Consider the following 23,561-nt stretch of genomic DNA (forward strand, 5'->3'; position numbering starts at 1 on the left):
ACTTTCATCGTAGAGATCGTTGGTTGTCCATTCATTTTTTGTACTTCGTAAACTAATACACTAAAAGCGCTGAACGTCACCGAAACTCACGGCATGGATTTCGCCGATCTTCCTTGTTAACAAACGTTGATTTGACGACACACGAATTTTTAAGAGCTCGTTAGGACTAGTTAACTTATCGACGCTCATGAGCGTTGATTAAATAAAAAGAGAGGATTGCACTTAAAAAGAGAAAGAGAGAACGATCTTCAAAGAGTGAAATAAAGAAGAGAAGATCAGCGAAATCATCTTCAATTCTTAGAACGCAAGACTATTAGGAAAATTGACTAAAAAAGATATTAATGGATCAATCTCGTCGCCATCTGAACACTTTGGCAGTAAAACGCCGAGTACTCGAAGTAGAGTACGCGGAAGTTTCGCGACGGTTCTTCATCGGTTTCTGATAAAGAACCGATTGCCTCCACATCCCCGGGATGCAACATCGATCTCTTGCACTCCACTCTCTTCCAACTTCCAACGAGTAACATAAATGCAAGTGACAGGACTCACACATCTAATATACTGTATATATATATATATATATATATATATATATATATATATATATATATATATATATACATATATATATATATATATATATATATATATCAACATTGTCTATCTAAGTTATTGTCAGCATTTTACGTTTTAACGGGACCGCGAATAGAAGCTCACGTTCTCGCGAAAGCGGCACGAATTAATTGGCTTTGAAAAAAGCCATAAATCTCAATCAAATTTGTCAATGTATAACGTTTAGAAATATACGCATTCACACGCACGCAAGCACGCACCCAATATACCACATAGACACATGGAAACATTTTAGCTATTAGCCCGTGTAACTTGTAACAATGCCCTTTTATTTATTTCTTCATCGACCATGTTTTTCGTTTTCCTTTCATCTCTTTCTCTCTTCCAGCATTTTAATTCAATACGATTCACAACGAAAATTTTAGAATCGCTCTATAATTTTTTCTTTTCTTCCTTCTTGTGAATCGATCAATGTCGCGCACGCAATGCGTCTCTATGAAGCGAGTACATACTCTACGCAAACGTATGTCGTTTGGATTATTACAGTTGTGTATAAATGTAGGCTACATACACACATACTCTAAACGAAACGCTCTCGCATAACGTATACAGCAAAAAGATAGGAGATCACAAATGACTGCACTCGCGTACTGATCGCCCAGAGAAACAAAGTGAGTATAATCTGGTGACAATTTGTAAGCTCGGAAAAAAAGTAGATAGTAATAGTACCGACTGGAGAAATACATTATTGAGTCGTCTATAGTGAGTATAAAAGGAAATATACTGGCCTGAGAATATCAGAATGCGCTACGCAATCTCGGAAACGCTTGTATAATCTTATAGGCTAAATTATATCGTAACTTGCTGATCGTTGATTACATGATCGTGATTTTCGAAGTCGCGAATTACAGTCCCGCAGCGACGTCGACAAGTAACGCTAAATATACGAAACATCATCAGACTGGACGCAATTCTTTCATTTCACCAATCAGATCATCGCCTAATCTTCGATAAGTCCTCCCATCGAGATATAATTTCTCTCATGACAGATGAAAAAACGGATTCGTTAATACTTAAAACTCTTTCAATCACGGCATGAATTTGTTAAATCGGTCCTCCTTTATCTTTTTCCTTGGAAAGAAACAATAAGGATGACGGAGTGCATATTTTTTTATCGTTAATATATTGCGATGTTCTCCAACAGTGCTATACGCTTTTCTTACGGATCATCCTGTAACGCGAGGAGCAATTTTAGGCTTAAGCGAAGACTAATATCTTGTCTATATGTGTGTGGCTTAACTACGGCTATTAACGTATCACAAAAGAAATATTGCATTTCTCGCAGATCTCTCCGACTTTCGTTATTGCCGTGCCAGCCCAAAATCACTTTTGTATCGCGACTTGACACTACGCGTGCACTACGAAGAACGACTCTGTCTCCTTTTCTTTCTTTCTTCTGCTATCCAAGAGCATTCGAAAATCCGTACGTCTCTCGCTAAGATACTTCTGAATCTTATTATACTTTCACCCTGTTATCTCGTCGCACTCCTAAGAACTATCTTTTCATAATACGCGTGTTATTTGTCGTTTCTTCTTTACTCAGACATGATACTTTCTCTATTGTTCCGCAGACCGCATATTAAAATGCTCATTGGCGAGGTCACGCTTAATGGAAGCGCACGCGATGCTGCCCATTCCTTCCAGATAATTGTATGCATCGCGAATGTTCTAAACAGTTCGTATTCAATGTTCACCGTGAGCGATAATCGTCGAAATTCGTACAATATCTGAATTATTCGTATTATATTTGAATTTAAACGCAATGTTCTTTATTTCTCCTTATTTCCCTCCCCTACCCTCCGCTCTTTTAATATTACCGATAGCATGGACGATAAGACATTTAGGTGAACACGATCATAAATAATTTATGCGCGCGTATATTACGTATACACATAGAAAATATTCAATGAGATTCTCAAAAAAATTGTAAAACTTGAACGCAAATGTACTAAAAAACGAAGCAAGATTTCTCCTAATCATCATTATTGTTGCGTTTCATTGCAAAAAAGCCATAAATTGATCCAGCCGATACCTTAATACTGTGCATAGAAAATACGTGGACTATTTTTAAAAAACTATTGTTAATTTTGTATACTAGCCGTGAAACGAGATGATGTTGGATATTCTTTAAGCGATTTTTGTGAAAACACCATCTTATGAGTGAAACTAAATTATAGTACAATCTGGCACTCTCTTTAATAACGATGAAACGAGCAACGAATACATACTGTAGTTTTACTCAGCAGCTTTGAGCATCGGTAAATTCGACAATACAACACTAAGGCGATTTTTACGTAATAGATAACACTGCGTATACCCTTAAGTCTCACGTACACTCACGCGCGCACGACGCTCTCTTTCTTCTGAGTACCTCAGTAACAGGTCTGTCAAGTTACTTCAATCAGTTATTTTAATCCGAAGTGCCCTTATCAAGTTCTTTAAGGAGAGTTCTCGATAATTTACATTCACTACTTAAATTTGATACTTAAAATTCTGTCTGTGTGCAACTAAAAACGGATTGACTGTTCAAACCGGAGTGTAATTGCCCTTGGGTTTGTAAAAGATCTTGCCACGCACTATACGTCTCGCAATTTCATTCAGTAGCAGGCGTTTCTCTTTCTTGATCTTCGTAAGTATGCCCCGGTTCTCTTGTGCGCGTCGTGACAAGTACGGCAATACCTCCTTAACCGGTCCGTACGGGATGTATTTGTACGCGGAATAACCGGATTGACCTGGAAATTTCATTCAAAATCGATGTGTATTATCTTATCGCGAGAAAAATATTTGAGCTTATTATATAAATAATTATTGTATACCTAATGGAAATGTTATGTAGTCGCACATTCCTAACAATTGACCAAAACATATGACTTTATCTTCCGGTGAAATCCCGATTTCTTTCATTCTAAAAAACGGAAACACATTATTTTCAATAATAATTAATATAAGCTCACATAATGTGTATAACATAATTAAAATCGAGAAAAAGCCAACGAACGGCCATAGCAGAATCTTAGTATTCAATAATATTTCTTGTGATTTTGTATACAATATTTTCTAGAATTGAATCGGAGCGATACTCACTTTTCGATCGCGAAACGCACGGTATCTTCATTGTGTGAGGCGACCATAATTCCTATTTTTTTGGGATCTTCTCCCTTGTCCTTGTACTGTTTCATCCGCCTCAAGCACTCCATGAGCGTCTTATGATAGGATTCGGTCGTCGCTTCGTATGTTGGATTCGTGGGGTCTGGATAACCCATAGCTGCCGCTCTTGCCCTTTCCTGAATGAGAACTTTTCGATATTTTGTGCCATTCAGCAAATTTTATTCAAAGAATATGTGAAATGTTTACCAACCTGTTCAATGTACGCGCCGCGAACAAGTTTAGCACCGAAATAAAAATTTTGGCGTTCCGCCTGTTCGAGGTCCGTTTTCACCTCGTTAAACGCTTCTTGAAGATACGTCTGGTAAGTGTTGAATACCACAGCCTGAGAAGTAGACCGACATTTGGCAGTGAGAATATCATTCACTGAAAAGTAGCTAAGTGATAACGTCGCGATCCCCTGAGAACATTAGGACATTACCTTTTTCGTATTGTACTTGCGCATCATCTCTAGCGTCAGGCGGGAAATGGCTGGTTGGAAGTATGTCTGTTCCGCATCTATCATGATGCGAACATCCAGATTGTCAGCCACCTGAAAGAAAAAAGAATGATTTATTAACCTCATTTATTATCTCAAAATAAAACTCAAAATAAACTTCAAAATTTATAAGAAAAGCTTCAAATTTCATTGTTTAGCACGTACCGTAACGATATTGTTCAGACGTCTGATCATGTTTCTGAACATCTCTTCTTCCTTGGACGTGAGCTGCGACATTAGCCTAACCATCTTGCCCGTCTTAATATCAGGTACTTGAAACGCTTCGCTCAGTTCGTAATTTTCGTCTAGAATACCGCTCCATGGAAAGATATGAATCACACTGTGTGAACAAAAATATCCATTGTGTTCGCAATACTATTCTGCTTTAGAAAATAATACATAGTTATAAATCTTGGTTTTAAAGCTCGTACCCTTCCTTATCTGACTGAATTTTTTGAAGGAACTTTTGCACCGATGGGTCGTCTTTGATGTGTGCCTCCTCGAATTTTTTCCTAAAATCATCAGGCTTTGCGTGATGAGTCAGAACGGCACCCTCGCCGCCGATAACGTCTGATGTATACTGCCGTGCACGCATAATTACCTCTGATAATTGCAACTGAAACATAAATTGCATTTTTATTGCCGTTACAAGTTTCCAGATGGACAATTAATGTCAGCAGTAAAAATGAAGTTACTAACCAGAAGCTGCGGTCGACCAAGTGCCGTTAATTTGACGGCTGTGATGCCCATTCCCATTGAAGCACCTACAAAGATACACTTCGTGTTACATTTTATACATAATATATTACAATGCTAATTAAGTCGATTATTCTTTTGTAAAAGAAAGATGAATGTTTAGAAAGAAGAAGACTTGTTAGTTCAGGATACTAAAAACGAAATTTATGGAAATGATTGTAAAGGAAAAAAGGAATGTAGGATCTTCTTACCAGGATAGGGATCGGCTTGGTTATGGGTGGTAATATTCTGAGAAGGATATTTCAGCTGAAGAGTCTTAACTTCGTCCTCTGTAAAAGTTTACGAAGCAATATTCTTTATCCAGAGTTCACGGTATATCGACTTTTTTTTTATTTTCCTCTCTATTTCTCAGACATCAGTTAACTTGTTACAGCTTTTTGTCCGTCAAATGTCCCCCGGCACGTTACGTCACATAATTTGGGCGAAAAGCGCAAACGGTGATCCGCTCACGTACTGATATTTATAGCCGAATGGAAGACCACTGCGGCCTGTGTCTGACTTGCGGAATTTCGAAAGACCCATCACCGTCATCGACGACGGCGAGAGCACGTGCTGCTTGTCTCTCTTCCTCGTATTACTTTGACGTTTCGCAGATATACCGCTAAACGTAATATCGTCATCAGGAAGAGGCGTGTGCTTTCGCGTCAACGGGAACTTCGAAATTTCGCTAAATGCGGCGATCGATCTTGCACGCGACTTCGTGACGTCGGAGTCGCGCCCCTATAAATTATACGCTATTATCCCCCTTCCTCTGGGAAGCATATTATATAGGTTTTGTTAAAATAATAACTTTAATAGAACAATTTAATAATAATAATTAAAAAGTTAGAAATGGCGTTTAGAACACCGGCGCGGTACTTCACGCGCAAAATTTATCGCAAATATAACATCGTGAATTAAGTATCTTATATTTGCGATAAATTGCGCACAATTACCGCGTCGATACTCTTAACACAATTTCTAAATTTTTAACTGCATAAAGTGTTATTAGTTCGATTAAATGTAACTTTACGTTTCACTTTAATCTAATTGCACAGTACGTTTATTCGTTAATTTATTTTATACACAAAAAAAATTGTTGATTTAACTAAATTGATTGTTGATCTGATTAAGACTTTCATCTTTATTATATTTCTTCAATTCAAATATTTATGTATTTAAATTAAATTAAATTTCTTCAGTTCAAGCATTTGTATATTTAATTTACATAAATGTTCAAATTGAAGAAATTTAGTGAAGTTAAAACATTTAGTAAAATTATCAATTTTTTTCTCAAGATACGTCTTCGCACACACTCATGCCGCTCACTTCAATTGTCACTTTAATTATAAATAATGCTCGAATAAGTATTACGCGACGAATATTAATCTCCACACAATCAGGATCGATAATCGCGATCGTAAAATGATAATCACGTGAAAATCAAGTGGTACGATAAGAGCAATGCAGCTACTATCTTGGTAGCTAATAAATCGGAGCATTGATTTCCATGGGCGGTGAAAATAACGTGACCACACGTGGCCCGTTCGGTCATCTGTATCGTTCGAATATCTTAGAAGGTCAAAAGACACTTTAAAAGAAGTTTAGACATTGCGGAAAAGATCAGTCTACGGCGCTTCATAAATTTAATCTTTGTTGCCTGTGGTTAACTGTTTGTGCGGTAATTGCGGAAGATCGAGACGATAGAAAAAAACAAATATGAATTTCCAATTTAGAGCGGCAAAAATACATTTGTTATTTTTATCAAGAAATATTTTTGCTATTTAATCCCGAGTTCAAGCGAGTTGAGCGAAAAATCCGTTCTAAACCGCATTGCGATAGACATCTTGTATAACTCCAAGTTGGATCGTAAAAATAATGCTAATCTCGGAGATTAAGAAGGATTTTAAAATGTTAGATAGAGCCAAAAATAAAATCCGTGACTCACTCGCCACAGCCTCCAGACACCTGATAAATATGTCCATGTTTCGCTCGCATGACGCTTCATTCAGGTAGAAATATGTTCTGGCCGATGACACCTTGTATCGTCGATCGGCGAATGACTTCTCCACGTGATACTTCTTCAGCGGGCCCTCCCTCTTCTCGTCGCCCGCTTCCGACACTGAGGCTCTGAAATGGAAGAATACCAAAATATTGTTTGGACACTTGTTATCATCCCAGCTTGCGTCTGCATTCGATTTTTTTGCTGCATGCTATTTACAGACGTTTCATTTCTCCTTTAATTTTTCCATTCACAGAGGATGGCATATATACAGGGTGATCCATAATGGTTGGACCAACTATTTATCATAAGAGATGACTTACCGTCTGTACTCCGAGTAATTTATAATGAGTGAAGTAAGTAAGTCATCTCTTATGGTAAATAGTTGTTCTAACCATTATGGATTACCCTGTATATGCCGATAGAAATTAAAATCTGATCTCTTTTTTAAGCTATAGATAAGCAAATATAAATAGAAAACTCTATCTGTTATTGATTCTGCCTGATGGTAAAGTGATACTCAGGCTTAAATTTCATACTTGACGTATTTAAAGGATTCGAGTCATGCAATAGTGTGCTGAAAAAATAAAAGTATCAACAGTTACGATAATTGCTATCGCGAAAATATGTAAACCGAAACTTACTGAATCTCGCGCCGCTCAGCCTCCTCCTGCGAGATGTCCTCTTCGACGGAATAATCAAGGATCGGTTTAACTCCAAATTGTCGCAGTCTGTCCAAGACAGGAGTGATCTGCACCTCGTCTTCGCCGGCGACGAAGTGACCGTAAAACGTCGCCTTCATAAGCTTCGTAAACAGCTTTTCACCCAGTATTGCATTCGCCAGTTTCATGAACTGTACACAAATCAAAAGCAGTGAGACATATATTTAGCATTTCGGCTGAAGCTCTCAGCAACGTAACGTAACAACATAATCGCGTGGGGAAAGTCGCGCGAAGAAAAATGTAAAAATAAAATCACGGCCAATTCTTCGTTCGAGAGTCAGTTTTGGAACGAGCATTACGTAATCGAGGAGAAACGTTACCGTAGGCAGCACGCCCTCGCAATAAAAATGTGGGTTACACTGCGCCCAACGGCTACGTAAGATCTGAATATCGATCCCCCCCGAGGATTGAAATGCACGTTCCCCTTTCGTGAAACACGTTACCCTTTCATCCCTTCTGCCATTAAAAGTCACAGTCGAATTAAAAAAAAAGATATATAAAGTATAAAAGGTCAAATACGTAAAACGAAAGGTGTATTAAATATAAGAGGAAGATTGATGTATAAAATTTTTCAGTAGTGTTTTAAAACTTTTAAACAGTTTAAAAATAAAGATCAAATTACGCTCGAAAATTAGCTAAGCAAAAACGAATTAAGATATAAATTAATTCAACAATTTATTGATACATGTAATTAAAATAATACGATGTGTTTCGACTTAGTTTATCATCAGTTGCCAAGAAATCGAAATATGAATACACATAATTAATTAATCGAAAACAATAAACTGCTGAAAAAGATGGAAAAAAAGAAGAGAAAAGTCAAACAAGAAAGTTGAGTAATATAAACATAGAAAATATAAATAATAAAAATATTATAAACAACTAAAATGGCATTAAAATGCGGATTAAAATTGGAACAATGTATTGTAAAATTCGCTTTTCATTTCATTTAGTTCCAATTAAAAATCAAATAAGTTGCGACTGATTCTTCAAAGGCTTAGAAATAAAACAGCTGTTTTTGGAATCATAACAGTTTTCCTGCTTGCACGACGATAGATAAGATACAAGTGGAAGGTACACAAATGAAGAACTATATCAAACAATTTTCACGTATATAGATACACGTGCACGTAAAGATGAATATAAACACGACGTATATGCATTGTAAGATCCAAAGCAAACGCTAATTGATTGCTAACAACACCGACGTCCAATGCTAACAATAATCCGTTATAATTTACACTCCGTGATTCGTAACGTTGCGAGTTCGCGATCGTACATCGTAGCGCGACACGTTAAACACATTTTATTGGATGTAATAGGCACGAAAATACTAAAGCGCTATTTCGTCGGTGTGTCAATTTGCTCTTCGGTCCACCACCCTACATCACAACGGTATTTTCCTTTAGATATATCCATCTATTTTTATCTTTATATTATAGAGGAATGAATGCCAAGCATTCCAATCGTTCCTAAAAAAAAAAAAAAAAAAAATTTGTGAGTGACTTAATCCTTCGCTCTTTAAAGAAGGAAGCGGCTGATGAGCGTTCAAAGTAATTTCCAGATAAGAATAACTCGACTTCGCGATATAAATCAGCGAAACGCATGTCTCAATAATTCACCACGATGAGAGATAAGCAGCAGGGGCATCCCGTAATGAAATGCGTAAGGCGAGCTTAAGCGAGAAGTAGTAGTGCGATTAGTCAGATTATTCAAAAATAGAAACAATCTTGCGAAGACAGGAAACATTGAGATCCTCTGATCAGAGTCTGGACAGCTACTGAGATAGCTACCTATAAATAATCCAACATTTTTCGTCAAATTTCAAGAGAGAGAGAGAGAAAGTACGATTAGTCAGATTACTTAAGAATAGAAACAATTTTGCGAAGATAGAAAGAATGAAGATCTTAGAGAATTAGAGTCTTGATACGAGATGGCAACCTGTGGTCCGATATTTTTCATTAAATATCGAGAAACAGATAAGAAAAAGATAGAAGAATAAAAGAACAGAGATAGCTAAATTCTTTCTTTCTCGTTAGCGTGAATGTATCCTCCTTTTTCTCGCATGATCATGACGAAAAATGTCTGACCGTTGTTGCGCTCAAACTCTGATTAGAGGGTCTCTAAGGAAGAGAAGTCGTTGATTGCAATTTGTTCCCCTCATCGATTCCCCAGTCGGATTTCGTCAGATGAAATCGTAGAAGTAAAATTGGGATGCAGTGAAAACCAGCGATGGAGCGCCTGAAAATCGATTCTAATTTTACCGCCATTCATAAGACTTCTTTCTCTCTTTATTGCCCCGGAAAACTTTTTGTAAACCTCACATAAAACGTATCTGTGATTACCGAGGCGTGCGTAGAGTTTACTCATTCCCATTAATTTGCAGTAAATTATAGCATAAGAGTAGATGATTAAAAGAAACTTTAATCGTTCGTTAGACGCAAACGCAAAGTATTCGCGAGCTGTAGCTGTAATTAACAGGAGAACGAAGTAATCGAAGAGATAATTTAAAGCAAACTGGAAATGCGGTTCTTAAGTGTTAGGCAAATAGATGGACAGGTCGATACACGTTACCACCGATAGTATACTATATGGTATATACTTAACGTCACCACTCAAGTCATTGTTATGTTTGTCAAACCCGAGGGACCTGCCGGAGCTCACCGAAATGTTTACCAACGTTATATATACCTATTGATAAGCTTAAACAGAGCGCGTGCACAAATCGTTTGATAAACTTTTCCATGTTTGCCCGCTTGGTGACAAATTCCCTGGCTTTCGACTGTAATTCTGACTCGCGTTACGTATAGTAGACACTAAAGAAGAGCGAATTGCACCGATCGCAAATGCGTCTCAGCTGATCGGTCTCCCGCGAAGCCAAAGAGGTCTACGAGTGTCGCCTTTGTCACCGACATCGCGTTACGCAGTCACGCGAGATTAATCGGACTCGCTGCTGCGTGCTGCGTGCCAAAATCAGAGAGCTCGGACCAGCTCGGACAATCCCGGCACATTGTTCGAAAATGATGTTATACAACTACGGTCAGTTAGTCATTCGAGACCAGGGCCTAGGCAATTCAAACGAGAAACGCTATTCCATCGTCGAATTAAAATACTCTACGTTCAACCTACCTATATCTCTCGTATACACCCGTCGCCGCGAACGATACATATAAGTATGATATTACAGTTTGACAGTGATAAATGCAGCTTGGCACCCGCGCAGTTCGTCGAACTGCATTATCTGTGTCTCGTGATGCAACTGGAGAACGCAGCGATACGCGCAGGTGGCGATTCGACGATCGATCTAGAAAAATTTCCGGCCGCGAACTATCTCAGGAAGTCAAGTGCATCCCTCGGTATTTTTAACAGCGTTTTCACAGCCGATCACCGACTTTTTACCGAGTGATTCGGGCCAAGAACTCATTTCTCTTCAGATTCGACAAGTCATCTGACATCGACTAGATTGAAAGATTGGCTAGTAACGGGCCATTTTGCAATATGATAGGCATTTATTGCGTCTGTAAATAAACACGGGGAAAAACCTGCAGCAGATAAGAGATGACGCGTGCACTTGAAATAATGCTGATAATATTCGGCGATTCGTCTCGGACATGCCTATCGATATATCAACGAAGCCGTTTATTTTTAAATCTTCGCTAGCTATTTTTATCTATGAGCATTCACTGATATGCAACGATTCCCTAATCTTTAATCGGAAGCAAAAAAACGTTAATTGTAGATTATAACGTATAAACGTATGGAATGCTAATTTTTCATTGACTTTCGTTAAGTCTGCGATTAAGTTTACGCGTCATTACAACTGTTATCACCTATTGTCACCTTATCATTTTCGATTATTAGCGCTCGCTGGAATCTAACGTATCTTTAGAATTACAAGTTGGAAGAGAAAGAAATAAGAGAGATGTAGGAGCTGGCATTTAGGCGGGCGGTTCAATAGAATCGAATTGGCGACTCGCTGAAGGTCGAGCCATCCGTTCGTTCGTCCTTGGTCGCACAAGGAGGCGCCAGACAAACTGGACAGCCTTGGGATTACTTGTACGTTATAACCGATCGTCTCTAGCGCGTGCACGTGTGTGGAGCATCCTGCGTAATTGACACGACAAGTGACCACTCTCGAGGCGCGTCCTACGTCATACTAGCCGGAAGACACGTCGGCTAACCGAAATCCGGGTGTGTCAAGAGCGCGTGGAAATTTTTAAAACGGACGTACTGGCCAAGAGAGGCCGAAGGAAAGGAATACCACCGATCCGTCGCGTCGGTCTGTTTGCCCAAATGCTGTGCCAGATATAGCCGAGTTTTGAGGCACAACGCGAGGACAATGTAACGTCAACCTTGAAAGAAAATCTGAGGGAATAGGGTTTTCTTGCCAGATTCGCACAAAATGAACAGGTTGGGAAAGGTTACTTTGTATCAGGTGCGAGGATCTTTAAGATTTAGAGCTGCTCCGATTTTTACACGAGTCAGGTGTAAGAAATAAGAAGCGCAATTTGGTATTATTCGATAATGGCTGCGTACGAAGATATCAAAGTTCGATTGAAGGATTCAAAGAATACTTCTCGAAAATAGGACGCGAATGAATTCAAGAAAACGACCGAGAGCCCAATCAATGCGTGAAAAACGAGAGCAAGAGACGCGACGACGCCGAGCGATGCATCGCAGGGCGTTGCATAACGAGAGCATAATAATTCGCGGGAAATATAATCAGGGACGGACGGATAGAATAATGGTCCCAATTATAAGTCGTGTTCTAATTATGAGTGAAAACTGCAATTAAATGTTTCAAACATTTATGCTTCTTAGACGTACATGTATTAATAAAACTATGAAAAATTTTTTACATCCTTTAATTTTTTTCTAATTATTAAAACAAAAAATCACGTTCTCAGTCATTATTAATATTTAAAAAAAAATAAAGTTACCTTAAATAAAATCTTTAAATACTCTTTAATAATTTCTTAAAATTATAGTAACTCTTAGGTTATAGGTTATATTTAACACATTAAATATAATATGATACATTAAAAATGTATATCGTCAGAATAGCATACATTTAATTACGTCGTCCTATAACTGGAACTTATATAATACATACACATTTTCGATATTTCCAAATTTCCAAATCAATTTATTAAATATATAATTTTTTCTTTAAAATATATTATGTATTCACTGCTTACAGTGAGATTAGTAACGTTTTAAATTTTCAGATGTTTAAATTTACATGAATTAATGAAAATCATTTCAACCTTGATCCACAATTGAGACCATCACCTTGTACGGATTAATCTCCAGAGAGTTGCCAATTCGAAGTTATAATGGAACTATTTGTTTAAATATCAGTTCTCTTATGTCTCTTTTAATCAGCTCTAAGAACACATTTCAAAATTTTGTCCGCAACGTGTAATAAGTGACCTGATTCATTTCTCAGCGTACAATAGAAAACATTTACGTCTGCAAAGTTAACACACCTCTTTGGCTCTTTCCCAAAGAGTTCTAGAGTTCCTAACACATTTCGAAAAGAATTCTGACGATTAGATGTAAAAAATAAGAATTGAAAGATATGGAGTGCTAACTTGGAGCGAGAACTCTATTAATTATATTGAAATTTAAAAAAAGGAATGCTAACTTCACCGAAATGAAAACATGTATTGTATTTATGTTGAAGCCAGTCTTTGTCAAAAATTTTCGTGTAGAAGTTTCGTGTAGAATTTTTAACATACCCGAATGTCAGTTTAACATAGTATGATTATGTTATTTAAATATTTAAATATTAAGTGTTGAATTATGATATTTAATATTTCTTAGTATTAAAATACGACAATTTTTGGGTAAATGAGTAAGTAACATAAAAATAATACAGTAATGTTTTGAAAATTAGTTCTAAATTTATTTAGATCTAAGATAAATGAATAAAATGTACATGTTAACATATCGTGAATGTTAATTTTACCGAAGAAATATAATTTAGAAATTTGTTTCTAAATTGTATCAAAGTGTTACATTTTTTTGTATTAATTTTTTTACCTAATACATTTGCTGATTTTCTAACATATTTATCTTGTGTTAAATTAATACAAAAATGACAGTACAACGTTTGGGATTTATTCTAAATTTAACACATATCTTCTAACTATGTAGCAATGTACGAAGATCCGATATCGATCTTACGTGCACAGCACGTACCGCTTCTTTCCGCTAGAAAACATAGCTACGTGTGCACAAGGAAATAACGAGGCAATTGCGCGGAGGGAAAAAAAGAGAGCAAAAGAAATATTTCTCGATCGGATCGTGATAACAATCAAGAAGCGGAGCGTAATAACAAGCGTCTGACTCAAGAACTTCAACATTTATTCAGAGAAATTGACTACGATCATTTTAAACGTCACGTCAGAATTTATCTCCCGCTTACATTCTTCATTAAAAACCCATTGTACACTTTTCAAATCATTTTTCCGGCTAATTATCCAATTTACGCTGCTAGCGCGTCCGATCCTCGTGTGCAATATTTATGGAAAGCGTGTAGAAGATGCCGCTCCGTCTGTCACACCGTCTGAGCGGAGTCTGGCTCGAGATTCCGAGGGAGTCCAACGTCCCCCCTGAGGTCAGGTCACGTTCTCAGGTTGCACCGGTGTCGGCAAACAATACGCAACTTTGCACTGCAACATTCTCGTGTGCACTTTTCGTTCGTGAGCTACAAGAGCCGCGAAGAGGCACCTGCACACGCGAGGTTCCTTCCTACAGTGTCTCTAATCATTCTTAGAATTATTTCCTTCCTACGATCACTTTGATCTTTCGACCTAAATCAAATTAAATTTTGGCTAGCGAAAGAAAAATCGAAGAAATCTTTCAATAGCAGAACAGGAAGCTTCGTAGCGATCCGTGGCGCGTGAAGAAAAGATCTTTCTCATTCATTTTTAACAATATTAATCTTTATTCGTACTCGGGATGAGAATAGACGATTTACTTTTCGTGATTCCGATGACGAATCGGAAGACTTATTACGTTCTTAATCGTCGTGATAAAATCAGCCGTGCTAATTATCACAGCTCGGCGCAATTGTCAAGAGTCAATTTTCTCATCTTATTTTTTATTTACGTCACATTTATGGTTTCCTGGTGATACATCAAGAATACGCTTGGGCCCGGTCCCGATTTATCGTTCGCCCGTGATGAGAAGTCACGAGCAAACGAGACTCGCGGCAAACCGACATCGAAACGGGCACGATCGATACGGAAGTATCGAGGAGAGAAAGAAAAGGGAGATAGTGTGTTCGCGTTCGGACAGCGGGTCAATCGCGGTCTCCGTGGAAGAAAAAAATATTTCTCGTTCAACCGACACCATAAAAAAAAAAAAAAAAATACGACGTTTCACAATTAGCGTCACGTCGCTGAATTATGTCGCGTCAAATGACCGAGACGTTAATCAAACATCGGCGCAACATTCATATCCGGCGGGGATGATTTACTGAGAGCGATTGCGTGCGGTCGACGGACGTAACGAATTCTACGTTACGTAAAAGTTCGACAGCTGAACAGGCGTATCTCGTCACTAAGATGCATTTTGTATAATAATGACACGCTCGCAACGCGCAGAATTTGTAATACGATGCGACGCGCTCGATGTTTTGTGTGAAATGAAAAATTTAGAAAACGGCCGAGCACGTTGTTGTGTGTTTCTTGAAAAATATCTTGGATAATCGTCACAATTTTGCACGCTTACATTGAACGCGTATAATAAGACTAAGTTACGCATTGAGCTTAGACTTCACCAGTTGAGTCTAATTAGACTCTACACTGTGAAAAAAGTGTCTGGTAATTTTTTGTGACTATAATTCCATGGTAAGATATAATTATGGTGAAGGACTCCGTTTTTACTGCTATAACGTTGGTAATAATAGGCTTGTGTTTATAGTGCTACCAACTACGAAAAAGATCTTAATAAATTGTAATAATTTCAAATCATCATTTAATATTAGTAAAATATTAAGTTTATGGATGCTAAAGATAAAATAAACATTTCTATGCAATCATAGCGAATATACAGTTACAAGAGTAAATGTAACTATTTTCTTAAGGATGCATAGGACATTTTTCAGAACATTCAGAAAATTATGAAAAAATTACAGATTGTTTTATATTATATTTGAAAGTAGTAAAAAAAAATTGGCGGGGATTTTCTATCTGGATAAAAAGTTATTACAAGAAGTAGACATCTGCTCTAATAAAAATATAATTAATAACAAAATAAAAAATAATAAAAAAATTTTTTAATTTTTATTTAAGCACTTTAAATATTCAAGATAATTTATGTAAAGTTTCATTACAATGCAGAGATCATAAAATAAACAAAATTTATTTATTTACATAGTTTACGTAATTAAACAGTAATTAAACTTTAATTATTAAACAACTTTAATTAAAAATTTAATTATTAAACAGTAACACACAATAAAACTTTGTATAAATCATCTTCAATATTTAAAGTACTTACATAAAAAAATTGAACTTTTACTTTACTTTAATTGAGTAACAAATAATTTAATTTTTAATAACGAATAAAGTGAATAAACTATAAAAATGTTTTTAAATAAAAATATATTCTTATTCGTAATTTTCACGTGTCTACATATAGTTTATTTGAAATGTTAAATATTCAAGTTTTACTTTGCAGAGACTTCAATATTTGCTTATGATTTATGCAGTAATGTTAAGTTATAACTGTAATTTGTGTGATTAAATATATAAACATATAATTGGCACCAAAAATGCATACCAACTATAAATTATAATTTCAATAATAAATTATGTATGCAACTATAAATATAATTCAATCATATTTTTTCTAAATGATATTTTTTGTTTTTCGTTCGGAGAATATTTAAACATTTATACATTTCAGTTTTTTTCTTTACAAAACGTTAATAAACAGGCCAATATTTTTTATAATTGCATATAATTTGCGAACTCAAATCACTTGTAAGTTTAATGTCAAGACAATATTTATCGCGAAATACTTATGTTCATTGAGACCACATCGATTTTTGCCTCGTAACATGAGTGAAACGTGTCAATGCTTTTCATGCAACATAATTTACAAGCTTGCGAAAAAGAAACACTTCGCAAAAAAGATGCATATTTCATTTCAGCGAGAAACAAGTAATCTTGCTCGATTGGCAATTATACGGGAATGCTGATGAGAGCTTCGGCAATCGTTGCCAATTAATTGTATCAATTAAGTAAACCAATATAATCGATAGTAATTTGAATTCAGCAAAGTCGTCGATTAGCAGCAGCGCAAGCGTGTGCTGAAATTGCTGTGTTATCATAATCGTGCAAAAATCGGCGCAGTCGGCGATTGTCCGAATGGATTAAGGAAAAATCGCGATGGGATTCCGCGTGCCAAAGTATACTGCACGTCTATCCTTAGATGCGACGGTTATGCAATTGCCCCGGCGGCAACGGCGGCGGCGATGGTTTGCGGCAAAATTCCTAGGTCGATCCGATGTGTCCGGCAATAGTAAAATCAATAACGTCGCGTCGTGCCACACCATCGCCGGCTTAACGGAAAATCACACGCGGAAACGTTACGTAAGTTCCGGCGAGGAAGACGGAGCCGCGAATGATAGGGAAAAAAAAATCTTCCTTATTTTTTTCCGAAATCTCCCTATAGCGTTGTCATACGTTCAAGATCACGGTTGTTGCGCCGATCGGCGATAGAGTGCTTTGTCGATCGGTCAGCCGAGCAAAAAGATCCGTGAAGACGGTTAGAAAGACGGTAATCAATACACGAACGCCTCCCTCTGGAAAGTTGAAATTGACCTACCGCAACAACGAAACGCGATCGCGGGGGCGACATCGCGAACCACTCCCCCGCGAGTTGTTGCGCCCGTACTTGGTATCAGAAAGATCGGGACCCAAGATCCCGATATCGCGATCGACCTTGGAGCGTCAACCTCCTCTGATCCGCTTTTCAGATCGCAGGAACCATGTTGCTAGAGCGACGTCTTTCCGGAGATAGCACGTAATGCAGATCGCAGGCACGTTAGCCAAGGTTAGTGTTAACTCATACCGTCGTCGTCGCGGCGACCGGCTGTTTACCTCGCGATGATTATGTCATAATGTATGCGCGGGATTCGCTTGCAAGCTTGACTAATTAGCGCATCCCGTCGGATTAGCGAGCGACGCGATAGTTAATTGTATGTAAGATGAGACCGTCGTTATATTTCGCGTGATTTTCCGTCGTGCGGATTTAAAGCTGGATGCACACGACACATGTCACGATACTTGGATATCGGGAAAATTAATTTGGCCGCTGGTTGAAGATTTTAATAAGTTAAATTTGCATTTTGCCGTATCTGCCGCAGGTGCAGCTCTGTGTACATATCTATCACGAACCACTACCGTGATGTCTCTTGATGTATATGTACACACCTGCGACAGATGCGTGCGTCAATCTTCGCAGAAGAAACTGCTGCAAAATTATCGAGATCATCGAAGCTCATCGATTAATTTGATGTGAAAGAGATACTATTTCTAAATCGATTATCATTCGGGAATTCCGCGTCGCTTATCGCTTTGCATCAATGATCGCTTTAATGACTTGAAGAGTCTTTTGAATTCGTATTGTTTTTAATTCTTTCTCATATGATAGGAATAGAACAAATTAATGTTTATATGAAAAAAAAAAAAAAAAAAAAAAAAGAACGGAGTCTCCCACTTTACATGACCTATAATTTGCGACAGAATTCTATGTAACTCATTTTATATCAAATTATGTATAGAATATTCAATTGCTTCTTTCTTTGAGTTGAGTTGTTAAAAAATATGACATGGTTATTAAGAAATATATATATATATATATATATATATATATATATATATATATGTATATATAAATATAATAAAAGTATATCATGAAAAATTCTTTAATAATATCAGTTTCAATAATTTTATCTCATATCCATAATTACAGTAATATAATCCGCTCGTAGAAGTAAACTTCGTAAACGTAAAAGAAAAAAGATATTTGGTGTAAGTTATGGTGTATCAGAAGAGAGCAAAGTATATTGTGCCACACAACTTTTAATAGAAGATCTAATAAAGCATATAAAACTTTTTTAAGATTAAATTAAAAAAGATTCTGAAGATTTATCTAATATTTTAGTTTAGAAAGAAACGCATCAGCACCAGCATGTTTATTTTTGCAATTGGCAGATTGTACTACTTTTATAGACGAGAATTTCTCGTCTATATTCAGAATTAATATAAATATGTTCAGGTAATAAATTTGCTCCCGGGACTAAGACGCTGTCACGTGGATAAAAACAGATATGACAGTAAATTAAGCTATAGTTTGTCATTTACAATTTATGAATATTTATAAACTGCGCATATTTCATGCGTTTTGTTTGTTCACATGCTTTCTGTATGAAATTATAAATAGAATTCTGTCTCGAATTCTGTCGCAAATTATAGATAGTGCAAAGTGGACTTTAAACTTACGTTTTTTAATATAAAACCCAACTATGTCAAAGAAAGAAACAATCGAATATAATACATAATTTTGATATAAAATTATAAATAGAATTCTGTCGCAAATTATAGATAGTGTAAAGTGGGCTTTAAAGAAGAAAAGAAATAGAAAAAAGGGAGTATAACTAAGAAACTATATTGACAGAGAAAAAAAATTTGTTAAAAAATTAAAATATTTAGTTCGATACGATCAATTAAATATTGAGTTGATTCAACAATTATTTAGTTGCACAAAAAAGGCATAGTTCATTCATGTCATCATTAAGATTTTATAGACAAAAATTAACGGAACTAACTCAATATTTAATTGCACATATCCGGCTAAATATTTTAGGTTTTCAATAAATTTTTTTTCTCATTGTACTTTAATCAATTATCTTGAAAATAATATTTCCATTTCCTCCTTTTAAATTATCACTCCATTCTCCGAAGAGTAAGGAAAATATCTTAGTCGTACTGTGATACATTTTAAATTTAATTTTTTTTTTTCATTTAATAGAAATAGAAAGAATATACACTGAGAGAAAAATGTTTAGTATCTCTAACTATAATTGCATGGTGAAACAATTATAGCTAGAAGCTTCATTTTTATAGTTATTACTGTTATAATGTTAAGAACAATAACATTGTTTTTATGTTAATTCAATCACTCGTGTAAAGTTTTATAATTATTATAATTTTAAATACTGATATAGTAAAATGTCAAGATATGTGGATGGTAAAAATAAAATAAACATTTTTATGTAGCAAATGCAATCACAATTACAGTAAATATATAGCTATTTTTTAAACATTTGCTTACTACCTGTGCAGTAATAATACTAGTAACTATATTTGCACTGTTAAAACAACTACAAATATATAATTGGTACTGGAAATGACTATGAATTACATTTAAATTTATGGTAATTGCAACTATTTTTTCTCTCATTGTCAGTGTACAACAAATCGCGACCGATCGACGGTCTAACATAAAGGAGCGACCAGGACCAAGCTTCGACTACCTAAACCAGCATTTAATTCAACCATTAGAGCTGTTCACTTGAAAATCTTCTACCTATACAGTTCCCTGATCAAATCTCTCCTTGCCAAACGGTGGAAGATCAACGAATCGATCAATATGTTAACATACAGTACCGCTCGGCAAATAGACCACTGATCGAATCGGTCGGTGCTTGGTTTGAGCCTAAATCAAAATGTATACAAGCGAGGCTCTTCCTCACCTTCATATTGTGTTCCACGATGTACTCGATGGTGCACATCTGGTAGACAACGTAGGCGCGCATCAGCTCCATGGTGGTCTTGCTCTTGAAGGAGGCGACCGGGTCATTAAACTTCAAATCGAGCGGATCGATTTGCCGAGGCGCCGCCGATTGCTGCTGCTGCTGCTGTCGTTGCTTTCTGACGTCAGCGGCGGAGGAGGAGGAGGAGGTGTTATAGCCACGCACCTGTGCAACCAGCCGCAACGACGGTGGTACCCTGGTAACCGCCGCCGCCGCCACCGCCGTCGTCGTCGTCGTCGTCGTCATCGTCGCGATGTTCTCCAGGAGGCCTACCACGGCTAACGGCGGCGCGCCCACTTGGTCAATTTCTTGCCGGCGCAGCATCGTCGTGACACACTCCTCAGAAACGCCATCGTTTTCGGCGCGCGGTAACGAAAGGGCTAGCGCACAAGAGGGGAAGAGCGGGAGGACGGGGGTGGGAGGGAGAGAGGGAAGAGAGTTATTGGCGAGCGAGAGAGACCGTCGGCGACGCGGCTTCCGCGCCACCGGAACGGGATACCGCCTTCTCACCGAGGCTGGTTTGGCTCTCCCTCAGGTTGATGGACGGGGAAAAAGAGCGAGCTAGCGAGAGAGAGAGAGAGAGAGAGAGAGAGAGAGAGAGAGAGAGAGAGAGAGAGAGAGAGATGGAGAGGATGGGAAGAAGGGAGAGCGAAGGACAAGTCGTGATAATCGCGCGGACGTTCGACTCGCCGCAGACGATGCTCGGAGTAAATCGAACCTACGGAGATCGGGTCGAAGCTGTCGGTTCGGCGCGATGCGCAGGAAACAGGATTCTACCGGCGCTGCTGCTACTCCTGCGGGTGATGTCTGCACCTCGGTCTCCTCTCACGGTGAACACTCGGCGACGTGCGCGTGTCCAACGACGTATGTACGCATACACGCATAAGAGTCGCAGGGCGAAGCGACGCGGCGCGACTGACCGGTGACGACGGCGGCAGCGGCCCTGTCGGTCGTCGTCGTCGTCGTCGTGACGCCGTCGACGTGAGAGAGAGATAGAATCCCGGCGATACGTGGGAGAGCGCGCGAGTAATGGCACGGCAAATGGCGACCGGCCCGCTGTATGCTCTCTGCTGCTCGCGTCGCGACGGAAATATTGATTTTCGTTCGCCGGGGACACCACGTTCCGACCAGAGTACGTACCGTGGGCACCGGATCCGCGGACGGCTTAAATATAACGCGCCGCGTCGATCGGAATTCGTCGACGCGCCTCGGTTCCCCCGATTAGCGCGCCGCTGACGCCACCGCGTTCCCGCGACTCCGATTGGCCCGTCGACGGAGGTGTGCGCTAGCGTCCGCGACTCCGATTGGCCGCTTCCTCTCCCCACTCCGCCATTTACGTGAGAATCGCCGATACGTGCGCGGTGGCGCGCTGCGCACAATGGCGCCGAATTACCCGGGATTATTTCAATCAAGATAGACGTTTCAAAGAAATAATTAAAAGATTATCACTTTTGTTGCATAATAATACGTAGGTGCTGTCTTATAGTACGTATAAACGCGTAAAGTGTCGTCAATCGGAGGCGTTATGCGTTTTTTGTTATGCAAAAACTCATTTTCACATGTTCTACGAAATGCATTACCAACTCGCGTAACTAATGAATTGCGACCTTTGCTATTTCTGTTGGAACAGTCTAAAAGAATATAAAGATATGATTGGTTATCGTGTACGTTAACCAAACTTTCTTGCGCAACAGAAAACGCGTAAGGACTATTCTATAATAGCGTAAACGATGTCGTAAGTGGCTGTAAGATGCAGTTGTATGTTTATTTTTACTAATGTAGATTATTAACTTTAACCTCGGTTTAATGTTCTTTTTATCTTTTTTTAATTCTAAAGAAATGAGAAAAAACAAATAAAAAAAATCAATTTAAAAGAGAAGTTAATTTACGTTGAAAGAAATGGACTGTATTTTACTTTTTTTTAAAACCATTTATAAAATAGTTACGTTTACGATTGTAAAAATTTGTGCTATGAAACAACCAGACAATATTTATGACACATCTTAAAGATAACAAAATTGTTTCGCAACCTTAACTTAATCGTTAGATTTTTATATTGGAATTGACCAATCGCATTTGTCGTTAAATAGAATTGACTAGAAATAATCAAATACGTGGATACTTAACTGAAAATGTGAAATATGGCCCTCAAAGAACATTTTATAATTAATATATCTTGAAGACATCATTATTATCTTTAAGACGTCTTTTTATAATAAAGATATCATAAACTGTATTTGTTTTTTGTTCCTGAACTCTCTGAATTAGTGTGCACTTAAAATGAAATGGATATATATTTGAAGGTTAGCGAAAGAATGAAGGAACGTTCCAGTGCAATCTAGTGCAGAAATAGAAAACAAGCCTAAAGATGTCTTTCAAATATCTTTAGATGCATGTTGTCTGAGCACTTTAATAATAGCGTTTTTTCGACTGCAGCGGGTTTGATTCTAACGCTGGGGTAGGTTAATGACGTCACATCTATATGTAGAATCGTCCAATTAAAATCTAAAGTAGCGCATGTGATATTAGTCATTAAAATCTACCTTGGATTGAATTCAAACTCACTGCAGTCGAAAACGTTTCAATATTCAACAAGAATTGTGATATGCTTCATAAACGTGTACATATTTCTTTGAAATGATGCTTTTATTATTGTTACTCATGTTTGATTACCTACACGTGAGTGAAAACTGTAAAAAATATGTAATTTCACGATAATACACTGCGTACGATATTCTTGCATCATCCTGCCGCAAATTTACTTTAGAACACTATAGAAATGTCTATAGTTCTGAATGTGTTTTTTGAAACAGGTATTGCATATACGGAATAGAGTTCTCCTTATACAACTTTTATAATTTTTAATAAGATAATACGTATGTTCATTACCTTATTAAAAATTATAAAAGTCATATAAGGAGAACCCCATTCCGTATATGCAATACCTGTTTCAAAAAATACATTCAGAATAGACATTTCTATAGTGTTCTA

General features: G+C 37.5%; 1 protein-coding gene across 1 annotated transcript; it reads right to left on the reverse strand.

The window, feature by feature from the left end:
* Positions 1-881: 881 nt before the first annotated feature.
* On the reverse strand, positions 882-21,750 carry LOC105208192 (proline dehydrogenase 1, mitochondrial). Its single transcript, XM_011177976.3, is given in 12 exon segments — positions 882-3,365; positions 3,450-3,538; positions 3,718-3,917; positions 3,992-4,123; positions 4,220-4,330; positions 4,442-4,616; positions 4,708-4,892; positions 4,976-5,040; positions 6,960-7,141; positions 7,658-7,866; positions 20,511-20,861; positions 20,864-21,750. Coding segments are annotated over 12 exon segments (1,965 nt in total). The 5' UTR covers positions 20,924-21,750; the 3' UTR covers positions 882-3,159.
* Between the last annotated feature and the right edge of the window lie 1,811 nt (positions 21,751-23,561).

This window comes from Solenopsis invicta, chromosome 14 (genome assembly GCF_016802725.1).
Source record: "Solenopsis invicta isolate M01_SB chromosome 14, UNIL_Sinv_3.0, whole genome shotgun sequence".
In the NCBI taxonomy this organism is placed as follows: domain Eukaryota; kingdom Metazoa; phylum Arthropoda; class Insecta; order Hymenoptera; family Formicidae; genus Solenopsis; species Solenopsis invicta.